Source organism: Oenanthe melanoleuca, chromosome 9, assembly GCF_029582105.1.
Source record: "Oenanthe melanoleuca isolate GR-GAL-2019-014 chromosome 9, OMel1.0, whole genome shotgun sequence".
Taxonomy (NCBI): Eukaryota; Metazoa; Chordata; class Aves; order Passeriformes; family Muscicapidae; genus Oenanthe; species Oenanthe melanoleuca.
The window spans coordinates 10,285,979-10,313,443 of NC_079343.1; the positions used below are offsets into that span (position 1 = coordinate 10,285,979).

The 27,465-nt window shown below is 38.6% G+C and overlaps 1 protein-coding gene across 9 annotated transcripts; it reads left to right on the forward strand.

The window, feature by feature from the left end:
* Positions 1-734: 734 nt before the first annotated feature.
* Positions 735-25,082, forward strand: ZBTB38 (zinc finger and BTB domain containing 38). Of its 9 annotated transcripts, none has more exons than XM_056498891.1 (4): positions 735-854; positions 1,693-1,756; positions 6,761-6,880; positions 19,256-25,082. In XM_056498891.1, exon 4 carries the CDS (start codon positions 19,256-19,258, stop codon positions 22,820-22,822), a length of 3,567 nt encoding a protein of 1,188 aa, XP_056354866.1. In that variant the 5' UTR covers positions 735-854; positions 1,693-1,756; positions 6,761-6,880; the 3' UTR covers positions 22,823-25,082. The 9 variants fall into 9 exon arrangements, with proteins under 9 accessions (XP_056354866.1, XP_056354864.1, XP_056354869.1 ...); XM_056498889.1 differs by lacking the exons at positions 735-854; positions 6,761-6,880 and adding exons at positions 883-945; positions 2,513-2,649; XM_056498893.1 differs by lacking the exon at positions 735-854 and having other exon boundaries at positions 1,221-1,756.
* The last annotated feature ends 2,383 nt before the right edge of the window (positions 25,083-27,465 follow it).

A 27,465-nucleotide genomic window follows, 5' to 3' on the forward strand; every position in this document is an offset into this window, starting at 1 on the left:
CTGGCCTCACAAGGAGCTGCTTATTTCTGCAGTTGGTCAGAAATCATCTAGATTTACTTATACATATGGTAAACAATGGTTACCTAAAGAAATCTTTCAGTGGAATATTTTTAGAGCTAACATGTTTATCTTCACAGTTCTGTTCTTGTGCTGGGTATCATCTTGCGGTATTTGCAGGTAGAGATAAAGAGCTGAGAAAAGGCACCGACATAGTGAGGGGAGATTTTGCTCTCTAATTAGGTATATCTTATGGTTTGTTTTACCTTACCTGATGGTTTAGCCTTCCAGGAAGGTAACTCGGGTTACAGTAAACTGCAGCATGGTTCTCTCGTTCTTTCTTTGGAGACAGAGTGACAATGAAAATAGCACCAGTTTTGCTTATTAGGCTTTTTTTTACATCAAATTGGCAGTTTTTGATGTTTTTCTCTTTGCATATTTTTCATTAAAGATGCAAAATATTTTATTGTGTTTTTAAGTTTTCCAGATGATAACCCTTTTTTGACATTTACAAAAACCTAATTCCCACAATTACTCTTGCAGTCTCTGCAGAGGGTGATACCAATTTAACATATGCGGCTGAACAACATGCATGCTATTAATCTCAGAAGGTAATAGAAAGACATTAAGTCTTTATTATAACATTTATTATTATTATTATTATTATTATTATTATTATAGCTATGGTTTTATATTTTGGTGTTTTTTTTCCTTAAAGACGACAGCACTTTAGTATCTGCATTGACCTCCATGATGTCAGAATGTCATTGTGCAACCGTAGCTAAGAAAAGCCGTCGAGAAAAAAAAAAAAACAAAGGAGCTTTGCGTCTTCCAATAACATGAGATGTGCATATACAGTACGTAGCATTTTGGAATTTATACTGTGGTAGTGAGTTGTTGCTTTCAGTTTGATTAGACAATCATTGTTTCGTTTTCCTTGCTTTGACAGTGAGTATGCTTGCACGCTGCTTAAGTCTTCTTAGTGTTATCTAGGTCAGTGTACTTAGGATAGCTTTTATGTTCTGTAAGTCTGACAGATTCCATGCTTGACAGAGATCAGCAGCAAAATTTGTTTTATTTGTTATATCTGGGATAGAAAAATATCTTAAAACTAATCAGAATTGTATACCACATAGCACCTACTGTTTCTGCATTGCAGATATATTTAGCTCTAACACTGCTTGTGGTTAACAGGGTGTAGCGTAGACACAGACAGCTGATCATGCAGTCAGAGCCGGTGCTCGTGTGGTTTGTCAATACTGCTCAGAATTTTGACAGACTGTAAAAGAGAGAAAACAGAAAAGAGAGAAAATGAAATGTTTTATTTGTCTGAACATTAGACCTTTAGCTATATTATTTTTGCTATCACTGGCTTTTAATTTTATTTTTTAATACTGAAACTTAAAAATTAAGAAAGCACAACAAATGCATCCAGGATTTAATATGTGCGACGTGAAATCTTTCTGCATCGAGAGGATGTTGCTGTAGTGGATGCAGCGTTTCTCCAGTAAGCAAGAAGACTGTTTTATTTTCCTCGGCAGGCGACTCAGCCATTGCACAAGGAGATTTTGATAAGAGTTTGAAATGCCTACTACTGTATCGTGGTAGAATTTGGAGTTTGCTAACAGTGTTTGTGACTGGAGCTCATCTTGCATCACCAGTTGATGACAATTTTCTTTGTTCCCTCCCACCCAGTTGAACCAAGACTGTAGCTGATACGCAATGTCACTTACAACATTAATCAGATACTGCATTTAAGGTGAGCTGTCCCCTGCCTCCTCCCTTACCAGAGCTGTGCTGCAGTATGTATCTTACTCCTGCAAGCCTAAAATGGCAGGCAGGATTAACGTTGCTTGTGCTGTGTGCATGCTGTGTATTGAATTCATTATACTGTGCCTAGTATCTCAAATGTGAGTATGTAAATGGTCTGTGTGCCATGTCATGCAGTAGTGAAGACTGGTTTGTGCTTCATTACAGGCTTAGATATTTGAGCATCACCTTAAGAATTCTTTTTTCATTTGCAATGTGGTGAGCTGTTAGCTTGTCATCACATTCAAACTACATTATTAGCCCTCAGAAAGGAGAAAAAAAGCAAACTGTGCTTCCAGATGGTGTCACCCTTTTTCTTCTTGCATTTACTGTAGTTTAAATAATGTATATTGTATTGTTAATTAATGTGAATATCGAATTAAAGTACTTGAAACTTACATATTTATTATGCAGGTAGGAGGCACGTCAAATCTATTTTTAACTCTTACGCAGTCCACGTTGTGCAATGGGCTTTGGTTGTCGAGTTTATATTTTCAGCTGTGATATCAATAGGTTGATTTTCAGTAAATGTGACAAGTGGCCTTTGCAGTGGTCAGCTTCAAGCCTTTGAACCCTCTGAGGAGGAGAAAAAAAAAAAAGCCAACCTTGTTTTGCAATTTCGGAAAACCTTGGATGAGGACTTTTTTTTCCCACTCCTCCTTTCCCTGTTGATAAACTCAGTTCTCCTGCTCATGGTCTATTCAAGCTGCTTCCCATCTGAATTTTGTCAACTGCTTCTAAAAAATTATTAAGAAGACCAAGAACAGAACTTATCTCCGTCGCTTTACATAAAAATGGCTGGGTGCATTGCCATGTTAACACTGCTCTAAGTGGTACATGCAGGTAGGTTGAGATTTGCATGTTTTACTGTTTTCTTGGTCAGTGTTGCAAGAACATGAAATGGGCTTTGGAATGTAGCTTTCAGTTTTAAAATGTACTAAACTGTTAATGAAAACAACCTATATTAAATTGTTGGCTTCCCATATTGGCATGACAATTATTCTTATCTGTTTTTTTAAATCTGTTGTGGAAGTGGAGCAATCATGTCTGTTAAAATAATCATATGTACTAAGGGCGTGGCAACGCTTATGCAACAAAAGAATTTTTGAAAACCCTATTGATTTCATTACGTTTTAAAGCTGACTATAAGCATTACTAAACTTGCAGCTAAAAGGCAGAAATAAAAATTGAGGAAGATTAGAAAAAAGAAAAATATTTAAATTCTGTCGTACGCGGTTTTGTGTTTTGTGCGAAATATTAAACAAAGAATAATATGCTTTAATGCTTATATTTTCAGTATTGGCTACAAACATAAAACTGCAGTATTTCTTGTTATTTAAAGGTAGGAGAACTTTAAAGAGAGAGATTGATATAGATGGCCCTGTCAGCTTAAACTGAGTATCAGTTCACTGAAATGTGTTTTACTTCACACAAAAAAAAATTATGAAATAAAAACTTATCAGCCTTAAGTACAAAAATCTGAATTTGAGCATAAATAATAATAATAATTATGAGTACAGTATTACTTACACCAAATTTTATAATATATTTCTTTCAGATTAATACTGGGCCAGAACCAGTTTCCGTGGCAACCAAATCCTTTAAAAAGGTTCAATGGTAGAGATGTAGAAAGATGTTACTCTCTTTAATAGCAGTATCACAATGCAAATGGAAATGTCACAGTTGTTTCCTCTTACTTCTAACTGAGAATGTGATCTCAGTTTATGTTTCCATGTGGCTATCAGTTCTTAAATGATGCCATGTTTATAAAGCTGTACACACAAAAACCTGTTTTATTTCTGGTTTGCATTGGTTGTTCCCAGAAACGTACCCTGGTTTCTTTTTTAATTTAGCCCAGTCTTGCATGTAGGTCAAGTTTTGTACTGTGTATATATAAGGTAGTAGTTTTAATATCCTCACTAAAATATTTAGCAGCTGACAAATGTAGAGAATCAGAAGGTTTAAACCTTTCCACTCTGCTGAATTCAGCCACAGTAATGCTAATAAACCTTTATCTAAATAGTGGATCCATTCTGAAGTTCAGCTAAAGAACTGTGTTTAAACATACTGCAAAAGAACTCCTGTCAGACTTTAAACAAGCTTTTAGAGAATAAGCTCACTTGTGGTCTGCAGTAATTAGCAGACCTTTTGGATTTTGAAAAATTTAAGTATTATAATTCTTTATTTCTATTTTTAGCTAATATTTTTTACAGTCCCAGTGAAGTTAAATATTATGTATTCTACAGGTAACTGCCTATAGAGATCAAATGTTACTGAAAGTCTCCACTGAGCTTATAACAGTGTATCTCCTCGTCGATGCCCTTTGAACATGACTTGAGAAATTCTCACTACTGCAATGAGACTTTTGCAACAGGGAAGCCATTTTCCTTTCATGTCCTTGACTTTAAAATGTCTGAGTATATTTTGTGTGGAAGAAGACTCAGCACTGAAAGTAAATGCAGAGGAGGTATTTAGAAGCACAGCCAATTATCAATAATAGCCATAACAGTATGAGCAATATTAAACTAATTCTCATTTTTTTCTAAATATACCAGTTCAGTGCATCAGAGTATTACTGTTCAGGAATATGACATGTCATGTGTCATAACAGGCAAATACTTAGTGATAACAATAAAACCATTTGATTCATAATTATAAGAAGAATTTAATGCATTCCGGTATTCCTCTGTTCCACCTAAAGAAGCAGACCTGAAAACATAACAGAGAGCATCTCTCAAGTGACGTATTAAAGCCTGCATTTTTTGCAATTTGATTTATCTCCAGTAGCTTGCTTCTGCTGATTATTTTCTGTCTAAAATGTTAATATGGATGGCACTATTAAATGTAGCAAGAAAGTACATTTCTTTGTTTATTTCTTGTGTGGTTATTTTTAAAGGAAATGCTGAGCAAATGCTATGTCGAATCTATTTATTGCCTCTGATACTTATCTTTAGAAAAGAAGGGCACTTAGCAATAAACTGTTTTTATTATATCTTTGTGTTTAAACATACCCACTCGAGGCATTTTTAAAAAGTAGCTCCATTACATGAGCACATTTCCCTATGGTTGTTTTAAACCCATTTGCAGATTTGCTCTTTGTTAAGGGGTGCAAGTCCTCTTTTAATGAATATGACTGAACTCAAGTGCTTTCGTGAGTCTGGAAAAATTCATTGGCAACCTGCGAACGGCATTTTCTCCTAGTGAAAGAAACGGACTTCTTTATTTAGGAGGAGTCCAGTAATTAGCAAGCTGTTTCCAGTTTGACTGTTATACGTGGGTTGCTGTATGTTTCAGTGGCACTTACATGCAGCTAATGCAGAGTGTCAGAATGTTGTAGCCAGAGGTGCCATAAAAGATATTCTCTAAACTTCATCCATTTTATTCTTTTGCTGAGGGGGCTAGCCAGGGCATGGAGGAGCAGGTGCAGTTTTTCCCACCTCTAGCACAGCCTGCAAATGTTATTGTCAGGGGGGCCTGCTAGGGTTTTTGTGTTTATGTAGTTGTGGGCTGGGGTGAGGGTCAGTTTTATCATAGAAGTCTAATTGTTGATACTGATCCACCCTTTTAATAATTGGAATTTGTTCCTTTCTTCATGCAAATTCCATTTCTGCCTAAGAGAAAAATCTAAACAAAGCATTAGTAAAAATTAAACAAAAAAATTATTCACTTGGACACTGTCCTACTTGCTTTTCAATAATCTTTATAATTGATTTATAAAAAGTTACTACTGCCTCTCAACTTCATTTTGATTTGAAACTGCAGGTCTCTCCATGGAAAACTAGCTGTGTTCAGATAATATTTGTCAGACTATTAAACAGATTCTGGTAGTAATGAATAGGTACCAATTAACCCTTTTGAGGTATCTAGTGTCTGTTGTGCTTTATCACATAAATTGCTTTACTAAGTATTAAAAGGGGTTTATAATGGATAATATTGTTGTAATTGAATTTCAGTATTACCAAAGTTGGGAAATATTTCACTTTAGTAAGATTTTTCTACTGTTGGATTCTTCCAAACATGATGTATAGGCTTCCCATTTATCATATTTTGGTCATTTATGAATATGCCTTTAATGGAATTTGAGGTAATAATAATGACTTATTGCAATTTTCTTTCATTCTAATCTAGCTACAGATTTCTTATTCAAATTAACTTAAAAACGTAGAAGGCTAAACCAACCAAAAAAAAAAAAAAAAAAGTTCACCTTCTTATCTTTTCAAGCCAAAGTAATAGATCTTGTATTTCCTGTACAATGTTATTGCCAAAAGCATACAGTGTATTTGCAAATGGAGGATGGAGCTATGTATTCTTAATTGCTGCTCCATACTTTCTGCTGTATGAATGCCTATCAGCTGAGTCATAAAGGCCTTATCTGCATGATTTTGCAATTTCTGTATGGAACAATTCCATTTTTTTCAGTATCTTTGAAACAAAACCTGGCTCCACATAATTTTTATACTGTTACAGGAAAACCTTTTTACGATGTTTGATACATAATAATAAAATTAGGACGTTTGACAGTGAAGAATAATTATTTAAGCAGAGAAATACAGGAAGTGTATTCCAGAGAACAAGAGCTGCCTAGAAATGTCATTATCACAGATACTGTGGTGATATCAGTGACAAGAGAGATCAAAAGGAAAGTGGTGGAAGAGACAGAGGAGAAAGAAAACATCTTTCAAAATAATTACTTTAAACTTGAAAACATCCTTACATTTCTGTCTAGAACGTATCATTACGTCCAGTCTGCACTACACAGGTTAAACCATAATAAAACAATGCAGCAGAAGTTTGGTTAATGCGACTGGTTTATTACTGGTGTGTTCTAAAATTCCCAGATGTAGATTTGGAGCTCTACAGCACCCCAGGGAAAATTTTGATGAATTACACAATGTATGTGGAAATTAGTACTCATCTAATAAAAGTCATTAAATCTGGATTTTTCCCTTTGCAGGCTTATCAGCCACAGTAGCCACACAGTTCACAAAATTACTGAGATGGTTTTGCTGAAAATACCTGTCAATACCACTCTTAAAAGACTCTAACAAAAGAACAACAGAAGAACAGATTTTAGGTGGGTAAGTTTATGGGGTAATCTCACATAGAAATAGAGCTGAATTATTTAACACCATCACCACTGCATTACCTGGGTATATTTTCTGTTAATTTCTAATTTATTACAATAATTTAAGATTTGTTCTCACTATGGTACCACATTACTGTATTCTCATGTCAATATTGTTGGATTTTTCCAGTTCCTACTGGATTTCTATTGCCATAGAGCTTGGACAAACAAAATCAGACAGAATAGTTTTTGAAATAGGTTGTTACAGCCTCCAGTGATTTGTACAAACCAACCAAATATATTGGTAGGCACACAAACCTCCTGAGCATGCCAAAATGTTAGCTCTGGATCCCAGTCACGAGTGTTCATTGAAAACCTGTGCCACACAGGAAAGGCAGAGGAACTCTCAGTGCCAGTGCCTGTCTCTGACACTGTTGTGTTGGTTAAGCTGGGTATACTTAATAGAATCTCTACCTTCATACATGATTTTAATTAGGGACAGTAAAAAGCTTCTTGATTCATGAGCTGGAAAGAGCAGTTTGTAGACTAAAGTATATAAAAATCGTAAACGATATTTCAAAATAACAGTTCACATTTTGCACGGCTTTTTCAAATATTGGCAGTTTCCGTTTTTCTTATTGTGAACGTCCAATAATAATCTCGGTTAGTATAAGTATGCCTGGTATCTTGCTTTAGATTTAAGATATATTTGTATTGAATGAAAGAATCAGTGAAATTCTGATTAATTCATTAATTTTTAATGTGGTCCTTGGTACCAAAGAGGGTAAGAAAGGGAGAAATCACACGGATTTCAGTAGCACCATTTGTACAAATTTTGGTAGGAAATGCCTTGTTGCATCAGAGTCATTCTCGCTGTGGTTATCTCTGAATTGAAGTAAGTAAGTAAGTAAGGTCATTAGGCAGAATGTACGGTAAGGAATCAAATTTTTAAAAAACTCCAAAAACCACAACTCCACAAGCCAAAAAGCCCTCTTCAATTCCTAGAATATCTCAAAATGTTTTCTGTAATTAAATTTACTTTTAATATGCAATGTTGTGTGGCATAGAAAATGTAATGGATTTTCGGAGACAATAAAATGGCATTGGTGGTTTAAACTAATCAGTGAAACATTACAATTAGATAAATTCAGGTTACCTGCATTTATAGAAGCAATGAGCTATGAAACCTAAGTTGTACCTATTTTAAGTAAATTACCATAGAACACTTGCTCAGTATATTTTAGACAGAATACTGGGCCATAACCTGTTTCCTTGACAACCACATAGGAATAAAAGGTACATTAGCAAAGCTGCAGATGTGTGTCAGTGAATGCTTATTAAGCAGCCCAATGCATTTACATACCATGTGCTCACAATAATGCATGCATCTTGAAAATCACCATATAAAAAGATTTCTGGGCATGGCCCAATGTGGATTCCTAATACTCAAAGATTTTAACCAAAACCCGTCATGTTTTCAATGGAAATATCTCTTGTGACTTTTTATTATTTCACTTTCAATTGGAATTGCAATAGCTGGTTAAAATTGGCATAGTAGGCTTGGTCTGCAAATGGAAACCTTCTTGTAGGATTTGCTATATGTACAGATAGAAATGATGGGTAATGGTGTCTTTCACAAATGATCAGTTTGAATCTTGCACCAGTATTCAGAAGCAAGCATGATCATATTGCTTTACAGAGTGACAGACTAAAGCCTCTAGGTAGGAATGAAGCTGGTGTTGCTTGTAGCACTCTATCTAATGTATCCAGGCAAAGAGATATGACCCAAGTGTTGTCTTCTGCCAGACAACAACAGGAGAAGGCAGGGGTCGAGAAACAGTTGTGGAAGTCAAAATGACAGCTGATCATGGACTTTTGGAATAATATCTGGATGTAGCATTTAGCCAGCACTCACACTTTGTATGCAAGTCTTCAGTCCCAGATTAAAAAGCAGCTTAGATAAATAAGATCAGTTCTGACAAATTTGTGTACTGACTCCAGCAAGTTTATGTACAGGTCATTTTTGGCCTTTCTTCTTAAAGTATTAATTTATATATAAAATGAAAAGTGTATCCAACCCTTTGGGTTATCCCCAAATTATATATTTTTAAGAAAATAGTCTAAAATCCTATTAATTAAAAAGATAAGGAAAATGGGAATCTGCAAATCTTGGGTTTAAGTTCAGTGGGTGTAATCTGAGAAGTTGCTTAGATGACAAGTAACCTACTTAAATTTGCCTTTAAATCAATGAAAGTATTCCCGTTTACTTGTTTGGAGTGCTTAGTAAGAGAGTATACTCCATACATAACAATCAGATTTAAGAAATGAAGATTAACCTGATAATGTTTAACATTTCCATAACTCTCAGCAACCAAATTGAGAATTTCAATACCAGAATCTAGTATTAATTTCAGATAGTTTAAACTCTGCCACATGAATCTTTTCATGATCCTGAACCATAAACAATATGGTTATGTACCATCACATGCTACTATTAAGGCTTTTGGGTGAATAAGAGTTTGGGAAATTGTTAGGGAGAGGCAAACCTAATAATTGTTGGGGTTTTAATAGCAGTAGTAGTAGCAGTAGTAGTAGTAGTAGTAGTAGTAGTAGTAGTTGTTGTTGTTGTTGTTGTTGTCCCCTACCTGAGCGGAGCTCAGATCTGAGCAGTTCGCATTGGTGGCAGAGCAAACAGCACAAACCAGAGCTGGAGCCATCACGGTTTTCTTTGTGCTGCCAGCACTATCTGCTTTTGTTACAGTCCTTCTCCACTGCATGAGCATAGGCCCTGCTTCAGCCTTTAGTTTGGAAACATGCAGTAGGATGGAAAAGGAGGAGTAAGGCTTGGGCTGGGCCCCTTTGGTCAGCACAAAATGGAACATAAGAATATTTAAGATCATATGAAGTTCCTATGTGTCTGCTAAGTTGTTATAGTATTGGCCACGTTGAAGTGATGACTCAGAGCAATAGCTATCACTTGTATGTTGGTTTTGGTTTACCAAAACAACAGCAAAACCAAAAATATTTTGCAAAATTTTAAGGAATACTGGAGGCTATTGGTAGCCAATTAACAGCTTGAAGACCACTTCTGGTTTCCAAAATGGCTGTGTCCAGTCATCTGGCAGACCAGCTGAATGAGGTGTTTGCAGGGGCAGGGATTGAACTATTTGCAGTCCACCGTGATTTGCTACATCAGCTGTAGTAAAGGGCAAGAACAGCTGCATTGGCCTGGTCCCCCACATACCTCACCCAGAAGAACAGCAGCCCTGAGCCTGTATTGTGGATGACAGCTGCCATATTCAAATGATGCTTCCTCTGAAAATTGGAAAATGGAGGCTTAACTCAACTACTTTTATTTTACCTTTCTGATAACAGAACAGGCAACAGAATACCACATAGTAATTGTTCTAGTGAACAAAACTTAAATGTTTAGTTTGCTTCTTTAGTTTAAAGCTACTCAAATGTATTAATCACTACATTTGACAACAGCCATCCACAGAAGGATGTCTGTTGTTGTCACTCTGTCTGCAAACATAGCTTCATGTTTGCAACTGATCTCTGTTAGCTAAGGGCTGATTTGTCCTACAAATGTAGGCAGCTAGAAAACAGCTTGTCAGCAGCACACACAAAAAAAGGAGAAAGACTTAAATGGAAAATAATACTAAGATTGTTCAGAGATAGTAAGATGTAAAGTCAGCTGATTCCCAGTAGCAGTACAACATAAGCTTTTGTATTTTGTCCAAGAGAAGAATTTGGATTTATATTATTGTTCTTGCTTAATTTTCTTTTGTGACTGGTGAAAAAGATGTAGTTACACCTTAAAAAATTGCTACTGTGCATCCTGTTTAGTGTTAATGAGACTCTGATTAGGCCATGCATAAATTTCAAGAAGGCTCATGAGGAATTTGCAAGACTGAGTAATGCTCTGTATGTTGTTTTCTGCTGTCGCTTAAGAACTGCAGCTGCTTGACTAGAGAAGAATATTGGCACATTTTTTCATTAAATACTCTTACAGAAAGAATGCCATATGCCACACGTTGCAGAAGAAGAAAATCAGACCTTAGCAAAGCATCCCAACACCACCATTTCAATAACCCTGGAACCGTTTTATACATTTTAAAGAGATTTGCTGATAATTTTCTCTAGATTTTTCAGTTTTACCATATGTGAAATAATTCACTGCTAAACTACCTGGACTTCCTTCTAAAAGAAACATAGTATTTGTGTGCTATAATGTGCAGTCATTTATACATATAATAGGAACTGCTACATATACTCCGGAAAGCTCACTATTTCTAAAGTACATCATTAGTGTTGGGGCTTACACCCCGGAATCAGAGCTGCAAAGCAAATGGATCTTGTCTGACTTCTCCCAGATAGCACTGTAGGTCTGACTGCAGCACCAGTGCTTCCACTTTCTTTACATGCAGCTGGTTTTACATGAAACATTAGAATGATTATGGAAAACCTTGGATGAGACCAAGACAGCCAAAGAAAGAATTTCTTCTTCTGAAGAATATTTTTAATGCATGAGGAGCTGATGGGAGTGCGAGTTCTCAATAGCTCAAATTACATATTATTAGTACCTTCAATTACACTACAGTCACAGAAAAGGTGATTCTTTTTTTAGTGGATGAGCTAAAGTTGCCTTAAGAAAACACCCTGTTTAAAAAAAAAAAAAGAAAGAGGGAGGAAACTTGACTTTTTTATTCTCCTTATCTGTTATATTGTCTATAGATATTAAGACTGCCAGAGAACCCAATGTTTAAGTACAAATAAATTATTGTCTCTAAGTTGGACATATCACTTTTACAAATGATGGTTACGCATCTGATTTTCAAAACAATTTAAAATAATCAATTTTAATTAAGATTTACGAGGTATTAATAACCTAATCTTCCTTAAATTTGTTTAAAGATGTTTATTCAGTAAGGCATTTATTTCTCTTAAGGGATTGCAACAGGTTTAATTTAATCCATTTTATTGTATTGTTACTGACAACACATTTAACACAAATACTTTTTATGGCATTTGTGTAAAAAAATTTTCATTAACACATATGATTATGTATATACATACCTAAAACAGTAATAAAGCAAAAACAGCAAATAAGCAATAGGCAAAGTATAAGATTAAAAGTAACCTATGGGATCTACCCGTTCTTATTATTCAGCTGTTCTAGCACATACATGTAAGATCAGAAAACGAAGTACGTTATAAAACCACCCAAACACAGCACCTCGTAAAAATATGCAAGGAGTAGCTTAGTGCGCATCCTAAAAAGAAGTAACTATGATACAACCAAATAAAAACAGAGGTAAAGCCTGGACACAGAGAAGCCTAGATAGATAACATCCAGGGGAGCTATGGCAAGAGGGAAAGGAGAAGGAAAGGATTATGGGACCAGCTGGGTGGGACCATGCAAATAGAGACGACATAGCGGTCTGTGATTGGCTGGAAGCTTTCTAGAACCTTCCATCACGGTTTATACAAGTGTGTGCTCATCCCCGTTTCAGGGGTCTTCCAAAGGAGCTGCGGGAAGACCTGTGAACATTGGACTGCTGGGGAACAATAACTTCATTTCTCAGCGGTAGCTGTGAGCAGGCGTTTTGTTTTATGTTGGGCCCTTGTGTGCCCCTTTTTATTTCTCTTTATATGAAAGTTTTCAGTTTCTAGCCCTTTAGTTTCCTTATCCCTTTATTTCTTATTTAGCCATTTCGCCGACACCATCCCCGGGCCCGGGTGGGCTGGAGTGCTTCAGGTTAGCCTTGGATAAAAGCAAGCTTTAAGACAAAAACCAAGCTCTTAATTTATCTAACAATGTTTTTCACTTGTCTCAAAGCCCGGTTTTTCTCTTAAGTTTCATAATGCTTAGTTCTGAGGAAAAAAAATTGGTTGACTGTCTGCATTGGGAAGCTGAGACAGACAGCATCTGGGAGTATTTGTACCAAATGTGTGGGAGCACCTGGACAGATGAAATCAAGCTCTGTCATTCAACTAAGGGAGGGAGCGATTGTTACTGCTTATGAAGCATTAATGGCAGTATTGCTTCCTGAGGCAGTAAAAAAATACCAAGAAACTTAAATTATGAGTAAGAATATTGCTTAAAACAAATTCCCTCATTTTAGTTTCTACATATATTTTTAAAAAGATAGTATAATCAGATAAGGAAAAGGGTAAACGTTACTATAATTCAGCAATTACATGTATTTTGTTTCAGGCGTGTTTTTCCCAGGATGTGTTTCATCTCCGCTTTCTGGAGGGAAGTGGCAGAAGGTAGCGCAGAGCTATCTATGCTCAGAAACACTTTGTCTTTCTTCCTGGCAGAAAGGTCTGGCATTGAAGTCCTGTGTTAGGTCCAAGAGGAGTTCTCAGGGACGTGCACAGCACTGCCCTGATGGCCGTGGAGCAGGCGCTCGGTGGTGGGAGCGCCGCGTTTCCTCCTGGGTCTGAATTTACAGTGGTTGCCTACGAACAACTCGGCGGAGAGGCCCAGGCTCGTGCCGGCCGCGTTAGCTGAGCACGGGGCGTTCGCTGCGGAGTAAGGCCAGGGAACACGCGCGGCGGCGGAGGGCGCGGGCCCGGCCCTGCCCGGCAGACCTCGGGCAATCCCATTGCCGGGATCGGCACAGCAAAATGGCGGCCGCGCCGTCCGGCCGCCGCCGGGCCGGGATCGCGGCCCCGGCCGCGGCAACCGCCCGCCTGCCGCCCGCGGAGAGCCCGCGGGCCCGGTGTTAATGGCGCGGGGACGGGGCGCTGCTGCGCGCGGGCCGAGGCTGCGCCGGCGGGGACGGAGCGGCGGCAGGTCAGTGGCGGCTCCCGCGGGAGGGGCCGCGCGGGCACCGCGGCACCGCCATGAGCGGGGCGCGATGCGGAGCCCGCGCGGGGGGGGCCGCTCGCAGACGCACGAAGAGCGAAGGCCGCCGCGCCGCAGCAGGGCCCGCGTGCGCGCAGCTGTTGCGGGACGGGCAGGCGGGCCCCGCGCTCCCGTGCCCGCGCAGGGCGAATCCCGCGCTGCGCGGGACGGGACGCGACGCGACGCGGCCAGCAGTGCGCGGGGGCAGCGCCCCCCGGCGGGCGGCGGCGGGCCGGCCGGGCCAGGGGCGGAGGGGGAGCCCCGGGGCCGGGGAGCCCACCCGCGGTGGGAAGGGCCGTGTGGTGGTGGGAGCGGAGCAGCCAGCGAGCGCCCGGGCACGGGCTCGTCCTGCGTGTCCGAGCGAGGCGCTGCCGAGGCCGTACGGGCTGTTCTGTGCCGTGGGAGAGGTCATGGGAAGCGTAAAGCGGGGAGTGAGAGAATTGAGTCTGGATGCTAATACTGGGAAGGAGTCCCAGCTCTGAAAGAATGCTTCGTCGCGGGGCATCAGAGGTCTGTTAACACTGACATACTCTTAGGCTAAATTCCATCACCCCTCCCCAGCCCCCCCCCAACTGTCTGAATTAAAAGAGAAAAACATTTAAAGTAATGCTCTTCTATAGCAGCAGAGAAGGAAAGAAGGATGTGAGTAGAGAGAGTCCAAAGAGAAAGCTTCTCAATGCAGTTGAAGAAGTAACGTGTAGCTCTTTAGTGTGAGCGCTGTGCTACGCGCTCCTGCGAGCTATTGAAAGTCATTAGACATCATTAACATCATTAAACACCATGAACGCGGCCCTGCATGCCCGAGGTTGCAGGGAGGCTGCAGCACCCTGATGCCGGCAGCCCTGCTGCCGACAGGGACTGGTGAAATGATTCCATAGAAAGCTGGGTAGTCTCCGTAGCAGTGATGGTTGGACAGTAGGTTTCCAGGTAAGCAAGGATCAGAGCTGGGGGAACATGTGTGGGGGCTTGTACTTGTTCGGGGGTGTCTCTTGGTGATGCCTGACGCTTTCGGCTCTAGAACGAAACCAGCGTCCTTTAAGAGACTTGGATACAGATGAATGTTCCTCCTCAGCTGGGGAAACTGGCTGGAAACAAAACCCAGACTTCAGAGAACCTTTACAGAGTGGGGTGAAACTGAACATAACGAAGATACGGAATGAACGTATTTTTGTAGTGTCCTGTTGGTTAGTATCATAATACATTAGCACTTGAAAATCCCAGTAGAAATCTATGGAGTAGGAAAACAAGGAGAATTCTTAGTAAAATTCATCATTTGTCTTGCTGGTTTTGATTTTGCCTGGTTACTAGTAACTGCCCCTAATGCTTTGCAGTTTTCTTGTTACACCACTAGCTTGTCTTTCAGATTTAGCTGACTGAAGTGGAATAGAATAATCTCATATGTAATGGGGTACATTTGCCTGGCAGTGGATTTAAAAAAATTAGCAGAAGTTAAAAGAATATTCCAAGATTATAATAGTTCTCTTTGGTAGTAAAAAATTGGTATTTTCTATTCACAGGCAAGTAAAACCTCTTGTGAACTCTTCGTTGATTTCAGATTAATGTTAATATAGAAATTAACAGTAGATTCTATTCTCAGCTGTGTCCACATAGAGCTGGCTTCTCTACTTAAAATTAGCAGTGTTATCTGTGAGGCATAAGTAGTAAAATTTGTGTTTGGGTGCATCAATTTCTGATCTTGACATTAGCTTTTAATATTACTTATTTTCATTTGTGACTGTTGTCCTGGAGTGCTATTCTGTTGATGTCAGAAAAGGTTCTGTTATGATACTGACCATTACACTTAAGTTTGATGAATATTTGAATCTATTTTTCCCAAGTGATTCAACAACTTTTAAGGACAGGTTAAGTCTGTTACTGTTTTTGCAGAAAATCTGCAAATAGTACTGTAACTCCCATTCAAAAATTCTGTTTTGAACCTGAAGTTATTCATAGGTGTACCAAAGGCCATTAGGTAATCCTACAAAGGTACTGTTCAGATTCCTAATAAATCATATATGTCTGGATTGTGAGTAAAAAGTATGGAATTAACTGGCAGATTTATAGGGGAAAAAAAAAAAAAAAAAGGATTAGTTGGTTGAGGAGTTTTGTTGGGCTTTAGTAGGTGAAATGATATTTATATATTTGGGTAAAATTTACAAATAAAATTTAAATAAAATATTTCTTCAATAAAATAAAAATTTCTTGCATAACTCTATGATAAAAATAATACAGAAGAATAGTTACATTCTGAATGGACTTTCCAGTGTTCTAATGACAAATATTTAATACTAACACATCTGAAAATTTTGATTTCTGTATCTTAGTTCTTGGTAGCGCTCCCTTGGAAAATGAAGAGCAGGTTTTCATTTCACAGTATGAACTGCAAACGGAATGTAAAATATTCCTAAAATACTCCATTTATATGTGTGAGCTAGGTAGAGCATTTTGATTTTATAGCATTTCAGACAGGTTTTTACAAATTCGAGAAGCAAGACAGGTGAAATAGAAAGCAGTAGAGAATCATTACAGACATGAATAAGTGGACTATTTGAGATATGTGTAGGTTGAGATAAAGAAGGAAAAAGTGTTGGATCTGAAAAGTGATTTGCTCTGGAATTTTTCTGTTTAACTTTCCAATGAGATACATAGCTTATGGTTTAGCAGACAGAAAAAAAATGACCAAATAGCAAATTATCATTTTACAATGTTGACACAAGGAATATAGTTTAGTATTTTACTGAGCATACCAAATTATCCAGGACTGCAAAAGATGGCAATCTATGTACATGGCAAGTAGAAATTTCAAATACTGACTTTCGTCCTTAGGAAGATAAGTTTTGAAATAATTAGTCGAATAATAAGACTTGTACTAAACCTATGTGGGTTTGTAGACCTCTCAGCATGGCAGTAGCAGTCTGATACACTTAGCAAACAGTCTGTCAGATGATGTGTCTTTGAACTAAAACCAGCTGTCTCCAATAAAGAAACAGAAAAAACACAGGCAAGTTCCTGTGGGGCAGTTCACTGGGAGGTAGAGTTGACATCATTTATTTTCTATACTCAGGAAATAACCCTATCAATAGCTCCTGTTGTGAAATGTTTTTGATGTCTGACAGTTGGTTTCTAATACCACATCACATGAGCAAGTCAGATGTAATCTCAGACATTGTCAATGAGAAAAAGGAATCAATTATGGAATAGTGGCTGCTTGCTGGAAGAAAATAATTGTCAGTATGCTTTCTGTAGACTCGAAACTATCTAAACTCAGAAACTATCTTGAGTTACATCTGGGTTTTCAGATATCTAACCAGAGTAGATAACTGTATCTAACCACAGTGAATTTCAGGTTGCCATACCAAATGAGTAAATATCGCTTACTTCAAGCTAATTTAGTGTCATAAACAAAACCATTACAAACTATGTTTTTAAGATTCCAAGGCACAAAACTGCATCTAGATTTACAGCTGCTAAGAGTGATCCAATAATCAAAATAATATTCATTTATGTTTCTCTCACCATTATACTGATGAATTAATTTCTTGATGTCCATGGCATGTAATGGGGAACATCAGAGGTATTTTTTGTGAATCACAGTTTTGTTCTGAGTTCTGTGCATTGAAAATTCTCAGCCATCAAAGTCTATTAGAAATTTTGGCTGTTTGCATAGACAACATCTTTCCTGATAGAAGCAGTGGTCATGCTGCAAGGTAAAAATTTTACTTCCAAGCTTCATCTGTAACGTATCAAATTACAGTCTTGTTCATCATATGTTGGGTTTGTCCTCACAGTGAGGTTGTTGATACTTTTTGTGTAATTTGGTTTGCAGGGAAGTAGCTTGTGGATTTGTGATAAAAGTGTCCTAAGTGTAATTAGATGAGTTAGAGCAGGGGTGTATAACTTTTATTACTTTACTTCATGATAAAGATGCTATTTTCTAGAAAGGATTACTTCCCAATATTTTGGATGAATGAGCCAATGTGTTCTAAATAACCACTGCTGTTTTCCTAGTGAATATGAGTCAAACCTTTATTCTGCTGTTTGCATCAAACTCATCTTATATATTGGCATTCTTAACATAAAGTATTTGAGGGCAAAGGTCATAATAACATTTTTAAAGCTGAAAATTAAAATTTGGAGCAGCAGGGCTGTTTAGAACATAAATCCTAACCTAGCATGTTGTAATATTTTAGCCTTACAAAATTTCTGTCACTAATATTCTTTAAGGTGCATTTTGCTTTCACGAGTTTAAAGGAAAGGGTCTTTAAGAAGTGTGATTTCTTCACTGCAGTGATTGTTAAGTGCTTAATTGGTAAACTATTTCTTCATTACTTGAAGTCAGAAAGGGACAGTAGTAGTTCAAAACACTACTCCAGACATGGGGAAAAAAGGAACAAACCTCATTATGTGGTACAAATCTGAATTTGAGAAAAACCATCTGGTGAAGACAGAGATTTTCTGCTGATACAAAATTCAGTTGGCAAAAATTGTGAAAATTCAAATTCAACTGGCAAGTTAATCAGTTTTTCCAGAATATTTTTCATTCATATTTTGCATATTTTTTTTTTTCTGGAGTGAAACAGTATATTCATACAGTAACAGCCTGGCTAATCTAAATGTCTTTTTATCAGCATTAAACTCTCATTATTATGTATTAGCAGTTACTTAATTACTTACGTTATTATTGCAATTAAATGTTACTATTAAAAAAAATTAAGAACATACTAATTATAAAGTGTGAACAGTAAATATAGACTATAACTGAAGGAAAGAACTCTTATTTTCTATTTGTTATTCTGCTACTTTTTACTTGTTTCATGCAGAACTTTTCAGTAACTTTAGCATAAATTATTGAGTGAATTCAATCACTATTAAAAAAAAAATTCTGTTCACATAAACAGTGTAATAGGTACTTCAGTGTTGTTTACCAGATTGTGTTCCTTGTGCATTCATTTGCTTATAAAGTATTATCCTGAAACTGAGACTCTTGCTGTGATTGAAATGTGAGCTTAGTAAGGAGGTCAGGTGCAGCTGTGTTGTGAAGTCAATGTCTGACAAACAACTCAGAAAGCAAAGTCCTCGCTCTGCACAGAACCTCGGCTACACAGGTTGTGCCAGGTCCCTCCCTGGCATGCTGGGGAATTCCATCCAGGCTTCAGGGCTTCCTGTGGGGTGACCCTGAGCAGCTGCGCCCACTGGCATAGCAAAAGCTGCATTCCCTGTGGAAGGCACAGGATGGACAGCACGTTCAAACCAGGAGGGAATGGGAGGGAACCTCTGCCTCCTGCTGAGGAGCTACTGATGCTCCTGCCTCCTTTATCTGGACAGACATTTGCTGCAGTATTGTTGGCACCAGAGAATATAAGATGACTTAAAATATTATATGAATATAATATGAAATAGTATAACAAAATTTTACTCATTCTTAAACTTTACAAGTTAATAAACTTAAAAAATAAAGAGCTGTAAACTTAATCTGTAACTGACATGGATGAAAAATGCCTTCTAATTTACTCTTTTTTCTCTTGTAGATGACAGTCATGTCCCATTCAAAGGATCTCAAGGACGACTTCCACAGTGACACTGTACTTTCCATTTTAAATGAACAGCGCATTCGGGGTATTTTATGCGATGTCACCATAATTGTGGAAGACACCAAATTTAAAGCCCATAGTAATGTGCTGGCAGCTTCAAGCCTTTACTTCAAAAACATTTTTTGGAGTCGTACTATCTGTATTTCAGGCCATGTACTGGAGTTAGATGATCTCAAAGCTGAAGTGTTTACAGAGATACTGAATTACATCTACAGTTCCACAGTAGTTGTTAAGAGGCAGGAAACTGTAACGGACCTTGCAGCTGCAGGGAAGAAACTGGGAATATCATTTCTAGAAGATCTTACAGATGTGAATTTTTCAAGTTCCCCCTGTCCCTATTCATACTGTGTTAATGAAAAAGGGACTGTCAAAGAGGAAAAACATGAAAAGCGACATGAAGATTCTGCTGTGACAAATGGACCTCGAATTACAAATGCATTCTCAATTTTCGAAACAGAAAACAATTTGTTTTCTCCCCTTGATTTGAGGGCCAGCTTTAAAAAGGTATCTGAGACAGTACAAGCTCCCAACATCAGCCTTGACAGAAGTGATGTGTGCAAAGATGCTGAGCCAGCCAGTACCTTGGCTGAACACTCCTATGCAGTTTCTTCTGGGGGAGATACTTCACAAGGAGCACCTTTTGTTGACCAGGAGAGCAGCCCTTCATACCAAGTGGGTGAGGACCGCTATGAAAATCACCAAGCCACTCCAGTCATTCAGCAGGGAAAACAAGCAGGTAGTACTCCTAAGTCAGCCTTTAAGCCCCAGGGTACTGGTTTGGCTGTAGCAAAAGTACCAGCCTCTACTGTAACCACTGCAGAAGCCCAGCACGAAGCAGTTACAGATCAGACAATTACTTCCTTTCCAAAATCTCAAAATAAAGTAGGAGATTTGCATGTATCCAGAGAAGAGGAAAACACTTCTGCTAAGGTCTCTGCGTCTGGGGCGACTGTCACTCCACCTGTTTACAGTTGTAACTATTGTGCAAAATCATTCAATGACCGGGTGTTACTTACTGCTCACCTTCAGCTCCATTCAGAGCATAAGGAAACTCTCATATGCAAATACTGCAGCAAACAATTTGCAAATCTAAATGTACTGGAGAGTCATGAACAAGTCTGCATGAGATCAAGTAACTTACCGGCTCACAATGGAAATGAACAAAATTTTGCAGATAACGGTACTGCTACAGAGGGACAGAACGGAAGTTCCTGTGCAAACACAGAGCCTCTGTTGTCTGAAAACAGCATTACTGATTGTTCTAATGCAAACTGCACTTTACCAGAAACGGATCATTTGGTTAAAGTCGTTGATGGGCAGGTACTATACACTTGTGTTGTGTGCAAGCGTAGTTATGTCACATTGTCCAGCCTTCGAAGACATGCAAATGTGCATTCCTGGAGAAGAACGTACCCTTGTCACTACTGCAATAAAGTCTTCGCGTTAGCAGAGTATCGCACCAGACACGAGATCTGGCACACTGGAGAGAGGCGCTACCAGTGCATTTTCTGTCTGGAGACCTTCATGACTTACTATATACTGAAAAATCACCAGAAGTCTTTCCATGCAATTGATCATCGCCTGTCAGTAAATAAAAAGACAGCCAATGGGGGTTTAAAACCAAGTATGTACCCATACAAACTGTATCGACTCTTACCTATGAAATGCAGGCGACTGCCTTACAAATCCTATCGAAATTCTTCCTATGAAAATGTTCCAGCAAGTACTCAGGCTAATGAAACTGCTTCTACTAACTGTTTCATTCAGAGTTCTCTTAGCTCTGAGCTACCACCGCTGACTTTTCAACATGGTATAATGTCAAGCAACAGACCTCTGGCCTTGGATACATCATCATGTAATGATACAGCATCTTCCACAAATACTCGGAATTCTTCCTCTTGGGGAGTAGGTATCTTAAATTCTGATCTGCAGAGGGACTTTTTCCCAGCTGAAAAAAGAGTTTCCACTGCTGCAAATGACTTGAGTGATTCCTCAGTTGTGTCTTCAGCTAACGTGAGTGAAAATTCAACCTCTGTCATCAGTTATAGCAGTTCTGCACCCTCTGTTATAATGCACAGTGGCAGAGTTTCATCAGTAATAATGCACAGTAAAACAGTCACTTCCATAGAAAACAGTAAAACAGAATCTTCAAATAACCTACCTAGTCAGTCAGTAAGTGACGACTGTAAATATGGGTCAGATAATTACGGGAAGTGCACTACAAAATCAAAAACTATTAAGGAGAAAAAGAAAACACTGCTGTACAACAGAGCAGAAGCAACTGAGGATATGCAGCACATGACAGGATCTGGAGGTTCATGTAGCAAAACTACAAATACTGTCCAAGAGTCCAGTAAAACTGAAACATACATTGCAAAGCCTGCCTTACCTGGAACATCTGCTGACAGCAATGTCGCGCCTCTTTGTCAGATAACAGTAAAAATTGGTAATGAAGCTATTGTGAAAAGACATATATTAGGATCCAAGTTGTTTTGTAAAAGGGGCCGAAAATCCAAACACGAGTCCAAACAGGACAATCTCATTGAAGAACCAGAAATGGAGGTGAAAGATAAAAGCCCGTCTAGACTTTACAACTCAGAATGCCTGGAGATGACAGAAATGTGTGATGATGTTAGTGACCAGGATTCCAGTGATAAACCCTGGAGACCTTACTATAATTACAAACCAAAAAAGAAATCCAAACAGCTAAGAAAAATGAAAAAGACCAAGTGGAGGAGAAAGCACGGAAGTAAGAACACTGGTATGGAAAGCCACAACACATGCAGTCGAGAGTATGCACTCAGGAATGCTCCCGAGGAAAAGGTGGTCAGCCAGGAGGAGAACACAGAAATGCCTAATCTTCATTGTGAGCTCTGTGAAAGAGACCAGTCTTCCACACCAGAAGCTCGAGAGCACGTACACTGGCATGTAGCTGCTTCAAAGCCTTACATTTGTGAGTTATGCCAAAAACAATTTCAAAGTCCATCCACTTTAAAAATGCATATGAGGTGTCACACTGGGGAAAAGCCCTACACTTGCAAAACCTGTGGTAAATGTTTCTCACTTCCTGGAAATCTACAGAAACATGAACGTATTCACCTGGGTGTCAAAGATTTTGTCTGCCAATACTGTAATAAGGCATTCACTTTAAATGAAACACTCAAAATACATGAAAGAATTCATACTGGAGAAAAACGCTACCACTGTCAGTTTTGCTTTCAGAGCTTCTTGTACCTTTCTACCAAAAGGAACCATGAGCAAAGGCACGTACGTGAACATAATGGAAAAGGATACGCTTGCTTTCAGTGCCCCAAAATTTGCAAGACTGCAGCTGCTCTGGGAATGCACCAGAAGAAGCATCTATTTAAAAGTCCAGGTGCACAAGATAGAAAAGACCAGGTTTGCAATGAAAGCACTAAACTTTTGGAAAATCCACCGTTCCTTGGCTCAGAAGGAAGCGAAGTGAAAAATACACAAAATGTAACTCCAGGAGTTATACACTGAGTGACAACTGTGCAAAAGAGAAGAAAAATCCAAAACTATATGTTGGAGAAGATAGACCTGTATTGAATGGGGAAACATATCAGTAAGGTCAAATTGCATCTAAACGTGTGTCAATATATGCAAAACAAAAACAGAAAAACTAGTATTTGCAATAATACAAATTTAATTTGGAACACCCAAAATACTTTGTCACAACAAACTCTAGCATAGAGAGAAAGAAAAATGACCAACCCAAACCCTTCTACTTAACATTACAAGAAACTAATCACCGAACTATTTTGCAGTTCTGGTTTTGAGTCAGAATCATTCAAAACAAAATAAATAAGTAGGTTCGTGATGTATTTTGTAGAAGGAATTTTTGCTGCAGAAACCACATAATGCATTTTTTAACATAAGTAATGTGTTTATAAAGGAAATAATTGTAATCTTGTGTGTTCTAATGTGAAGGTGAGAATTGTTTCATGGGCTTGGGTGTGCCGAAATACATTTGAGTTCTGCCATGCTTTTCTGTAACTCAGCCTTTACAAAACATATTCAAGAGTTTAAACTACTCCTTTCCTTTCCATATTGAGTTTTGTAGTTACCATAATAACTGTTAAGTCTGAGTACTGGTGTAAGAAGTAGTCCAGATTTATATATCTCTGAGACATTTAATAAAGGTTCAGTAGGACTTGTTACAACCAGTCTTCCAGACTGCATAAATCCCCATGTCAGTGGTCTAGTGACCTCTTCAGGTGCATTGGTCCAAAGAAAATTGTTTTCATGAAACAGAAATCCTGTATAGAAATACCCACCTCCTGGTGGGTCTGCAACTCTTGTCTTTTAAAAATATAGTTCTTCTCAACAGAAGGACATATAGACAGAGTTTTTCTCTTCATCCTGGAATAATGCCTGGACATGAACAATGGAGCAACTCCCCAAAAATACACTGATTTTGAGAGGAGTGGGTAAATAAGATTTCTGCTTCCATATATATCCCTGAGGCTATCCTTGTGCATAAATAGGTACAGGGCCTGTTTGTGGAATTCCCTGTCATCTCCATGCCCTTAAATGCAACATTTAATCTTCAGATGTCCCCTGCTCAGTGATCCCACCAGCCATTCCAGCAGTGTCCTGTGGCCACAGCAGAGACAGGCCAGGAGCGGGCTGCTGGAGGAAGGAGTGTCAGCCTTCCTGCCCCCCTCATCCTGCCACACCAAAGGGTTATGGTGAGCCTTGCAACTGCACAGTTCACTATGTACTGGGAGAACAGGCTTCTGATAGCACCAAAATATCCCAGTTAATACCGTTTTGTGGAAGTGTGATTCATTTTAACTGAGATGCTTTAAAAAGTCCAGGCAGGTGAATGTCTGCAAGTTGCATTGTATAGGATAGGGCTCTGTTGTACCATATCTGCATTTCCAATAGTCATGTATGTTCATCCCTGTGAAGTGTTAAAAAATTAACTCACAACAAGGGTTAGTGATTCTTGACTTCATTTTCCGTGATGGTTCACAGTTTGTTACTTAACTTTGTCTTCTTGAATATTTTCAAAGAAACTATAGCTTGGGTACAATAAAACTACAATTGAAATGAAAATACAGTATTGATTGAGGTAATAATACAGTCCACTTACTTATTCTATCACTGGTGAATGCTATGAACTCTTTGAAAAATTCTGGTTTCATGGCAGCTTTGGTTTCATTTAAATAAGGATAATAGAATAATAAACACAGGAAAGTGTAATGATGTTTCAAAGAAAGTACACAATGATATCTTCTAAGTGGACTTGTATGGTGATAAATATAGACCAAAGCAAATAAGGTAGAATATTTATAAATACAAAGATAATTTTACAAATATTTTATATAACTGTATAGTTCATAAGAAGAATATTGTTAGCTTGTGTTAGGTTTGGGGGGGTTTGTATATTTTGATAACACAACAACTTTGTAACTCTGTATATTCTCTACAGTTTATAGCAAAGCAGTTTTAAGACGGCAATGTCATGTTTATAGTTCAATTGTGGCACTTTTACTACAAGTAACATGTTGCAGTAATGAATCAAATATTAATGACCAAATTAGAATTAAAGTAAGTGTAAGAGAAGGTAAATACTATACGTTGTCAAAGACTGTAATTTGCTACATAAGTGCATCTGTATTTTTGTTTAGAAGAAAATATTAAATGCAGATGTTAAGGATTGATAAAGAGTCTAATTTTATTTTTAGAAAGAGTGATTATAACTCTGTTTTTGCTTAATTAAAATAACATATTCCTATTTTTCTCTAAGTCTCTCCATTTTTTAAAATTGTTTTAATACTTACATAATTTACATGATCCACAGATACATATCTTCTAATAGTTGTTTCAGTGGAAGATTAAGCAACACAGTTACCGAGTAGTTCCTTCATTAAGGTCAGAACAGTGAATAGACAACATGCCAGAGCTCAAGGGAAGTGATGGTATCTCCTGGCATAATACAGGGTGAATGCAATACAGAGCAGAATCTACCTGCTCAGTGTTTCAGAGGGCTGGAAACACAGGTGACTGTTTAATGTTTTGCAACATCTTTAACGTGTTCACGAGGACCTGAAACTTGAAAAATTCTTTTCAATTCTGCTAGTAACTTTGTAGTATAGATTGTGTATTTTACACACACTACTTTTTGGGGCTTTTGTCAAGAAATATAGTCCAAAATGCAAATATCTAATTACATATGAAAATACGAAGATACATACAAAATAGAGGACCATGCATATTCAAAGTACTTCCCTCTTCAGCTAGGTGTCACTCGTCAGTAACCTGCACTAAAAAGCAAACTTAAGCTAAATTATGCACATTATTTTGGGATGGTTGTCAGGAGAGAATATATAACTAAAAAAAAGTTAGAAGTTTGCTAATTGTAATACTTTTTTTTTCTCTATTTGAAATGCTAATTAAAAAGACGAGTAGATCATCATGAAGTTTGTGCATCTAAACATAATGTTACTCAGTTGTCATAATACACCCAAAGTTAGAACAAATGTAGTAAAGGATATTGCTGTCTTCTGTGGAATGAGATTGCATGACAGCTGAGCGACAGGCAGAAACATGTGAAGTAAGCCCCTCTGTGTTATCATTACTATTATTTGTTCTAAATTTCCTTAACACTGCAGCTAGCACTGACAGTTCAGCACCTTGTCTGTGAGGTTCTCTCACAAGAAGCAAAGATTCCCCACGGTGCAACCCCATTGTTAAATGAAGACATTTTTCCCGTAAGTTAGCAACTCAGCACACCAGTGTTTGTTTTAACCATGTCCTTAGCTGTGCAGACCTACCTGTCATACAGATACTCCTAAAATGTAACTCTAAAAGAGGCCAAAAATGTATGTTACGTAATTGAAACAGTATTCTGAATGTTGAATGTTAGACTAAAACAAAACTTTTTTTAAAATAGAACTATGTCAGGAATTGGGCAGTGGCAAAACTTGAATTGATAATGCTGGTCAATGCTTTAAAGAAAGCTGGTGCTAAGTTAAAACAGTAAACCCCAGCTGTAGTCATAAAGTTTGAGAGAATACGGAGGCAGTAGAGTCACTCTACCTTCCAAAGTGTGGCAATGCACAGTTCAGGCACACATCTCCATTCTCAGGGTGCTGCCCTGCTGCTTTCCCAGATCAAAGCCCTGACTCTGCCTAGGTGAATCTCAGTTCACCAGCCACCAGCCAGACAGGGCAGCCAGCCTAGACAGTCAACTGTAGATAATCCAATCCTCAATTCATGCTGTAGAGGAACCTCTCATTTCCAACAGGTTAAAATTCAGCTTATGCAAACTCACATCTTTGTCAGGTTTACGTTTTGCATTCACACAAATCCACCTGTTACTGGTGTGAGGAAGCAGTATGTACCCCGCCAGTACCCTGTTGCCTTGAAACACACATCTGTCCTTCCTCAGCCACAACGTAGAGTGTGGGGACAAGGAAGGAATGTTACCACTATTGAAGAAGCAGTGGGGGAGAATCTGGATGCAGGAAAAGCCATCGAGAAATTATGACAGCTTATATGGCTGCATGCCATATCATATGATGGCAAGATTTGTGCAGAAGAAATAAAAAGTGCCCAGAGCACCACAACAGGGGACTAAAGTTAGAGACCATGACACACGCCTGTATTTTCCAAACTTCCCTTTAACAGCAGGACAGACTGAAGGGGGCCTTTATGTGTAGAGTGAAGAACCCTAGTCCTACACTGCTTCCTGAAACAGCTTTAGCCAGCTGAACTACCTGTGTTTTAGGATATGTCAGTCATTAAAGGCTTTCACCAGACTCTGTGCCTACAGGGTGTGGAACAGATGTACCCTCAGTTTGAGCCGCAGTGACACGGACACGGACACGGACGTGTCACCTGCAGCCTGGCACGGTGGATTGTCGCCCACCACCTATGCAGGACCGCGGTGAAGTCCGGATGCAAGCCAGATTCCAGAGTTTCACATTAGGATCGGTGCCTTCAAGAATCCATGGTAGAAAACATGATGCAAAGCCCTTCGGTTCTTGAAGAAGGCGAGCTGCTGCAGCCTGCAAGCACCTCTGGGCGCTGTGTGACTCCTGAGGGAAGCACTGCCTGTGGCATTCCACAGGCAGCGCGACACCTGCTCCTGGGGTAGCGCTGGCAGCCGAGCCATT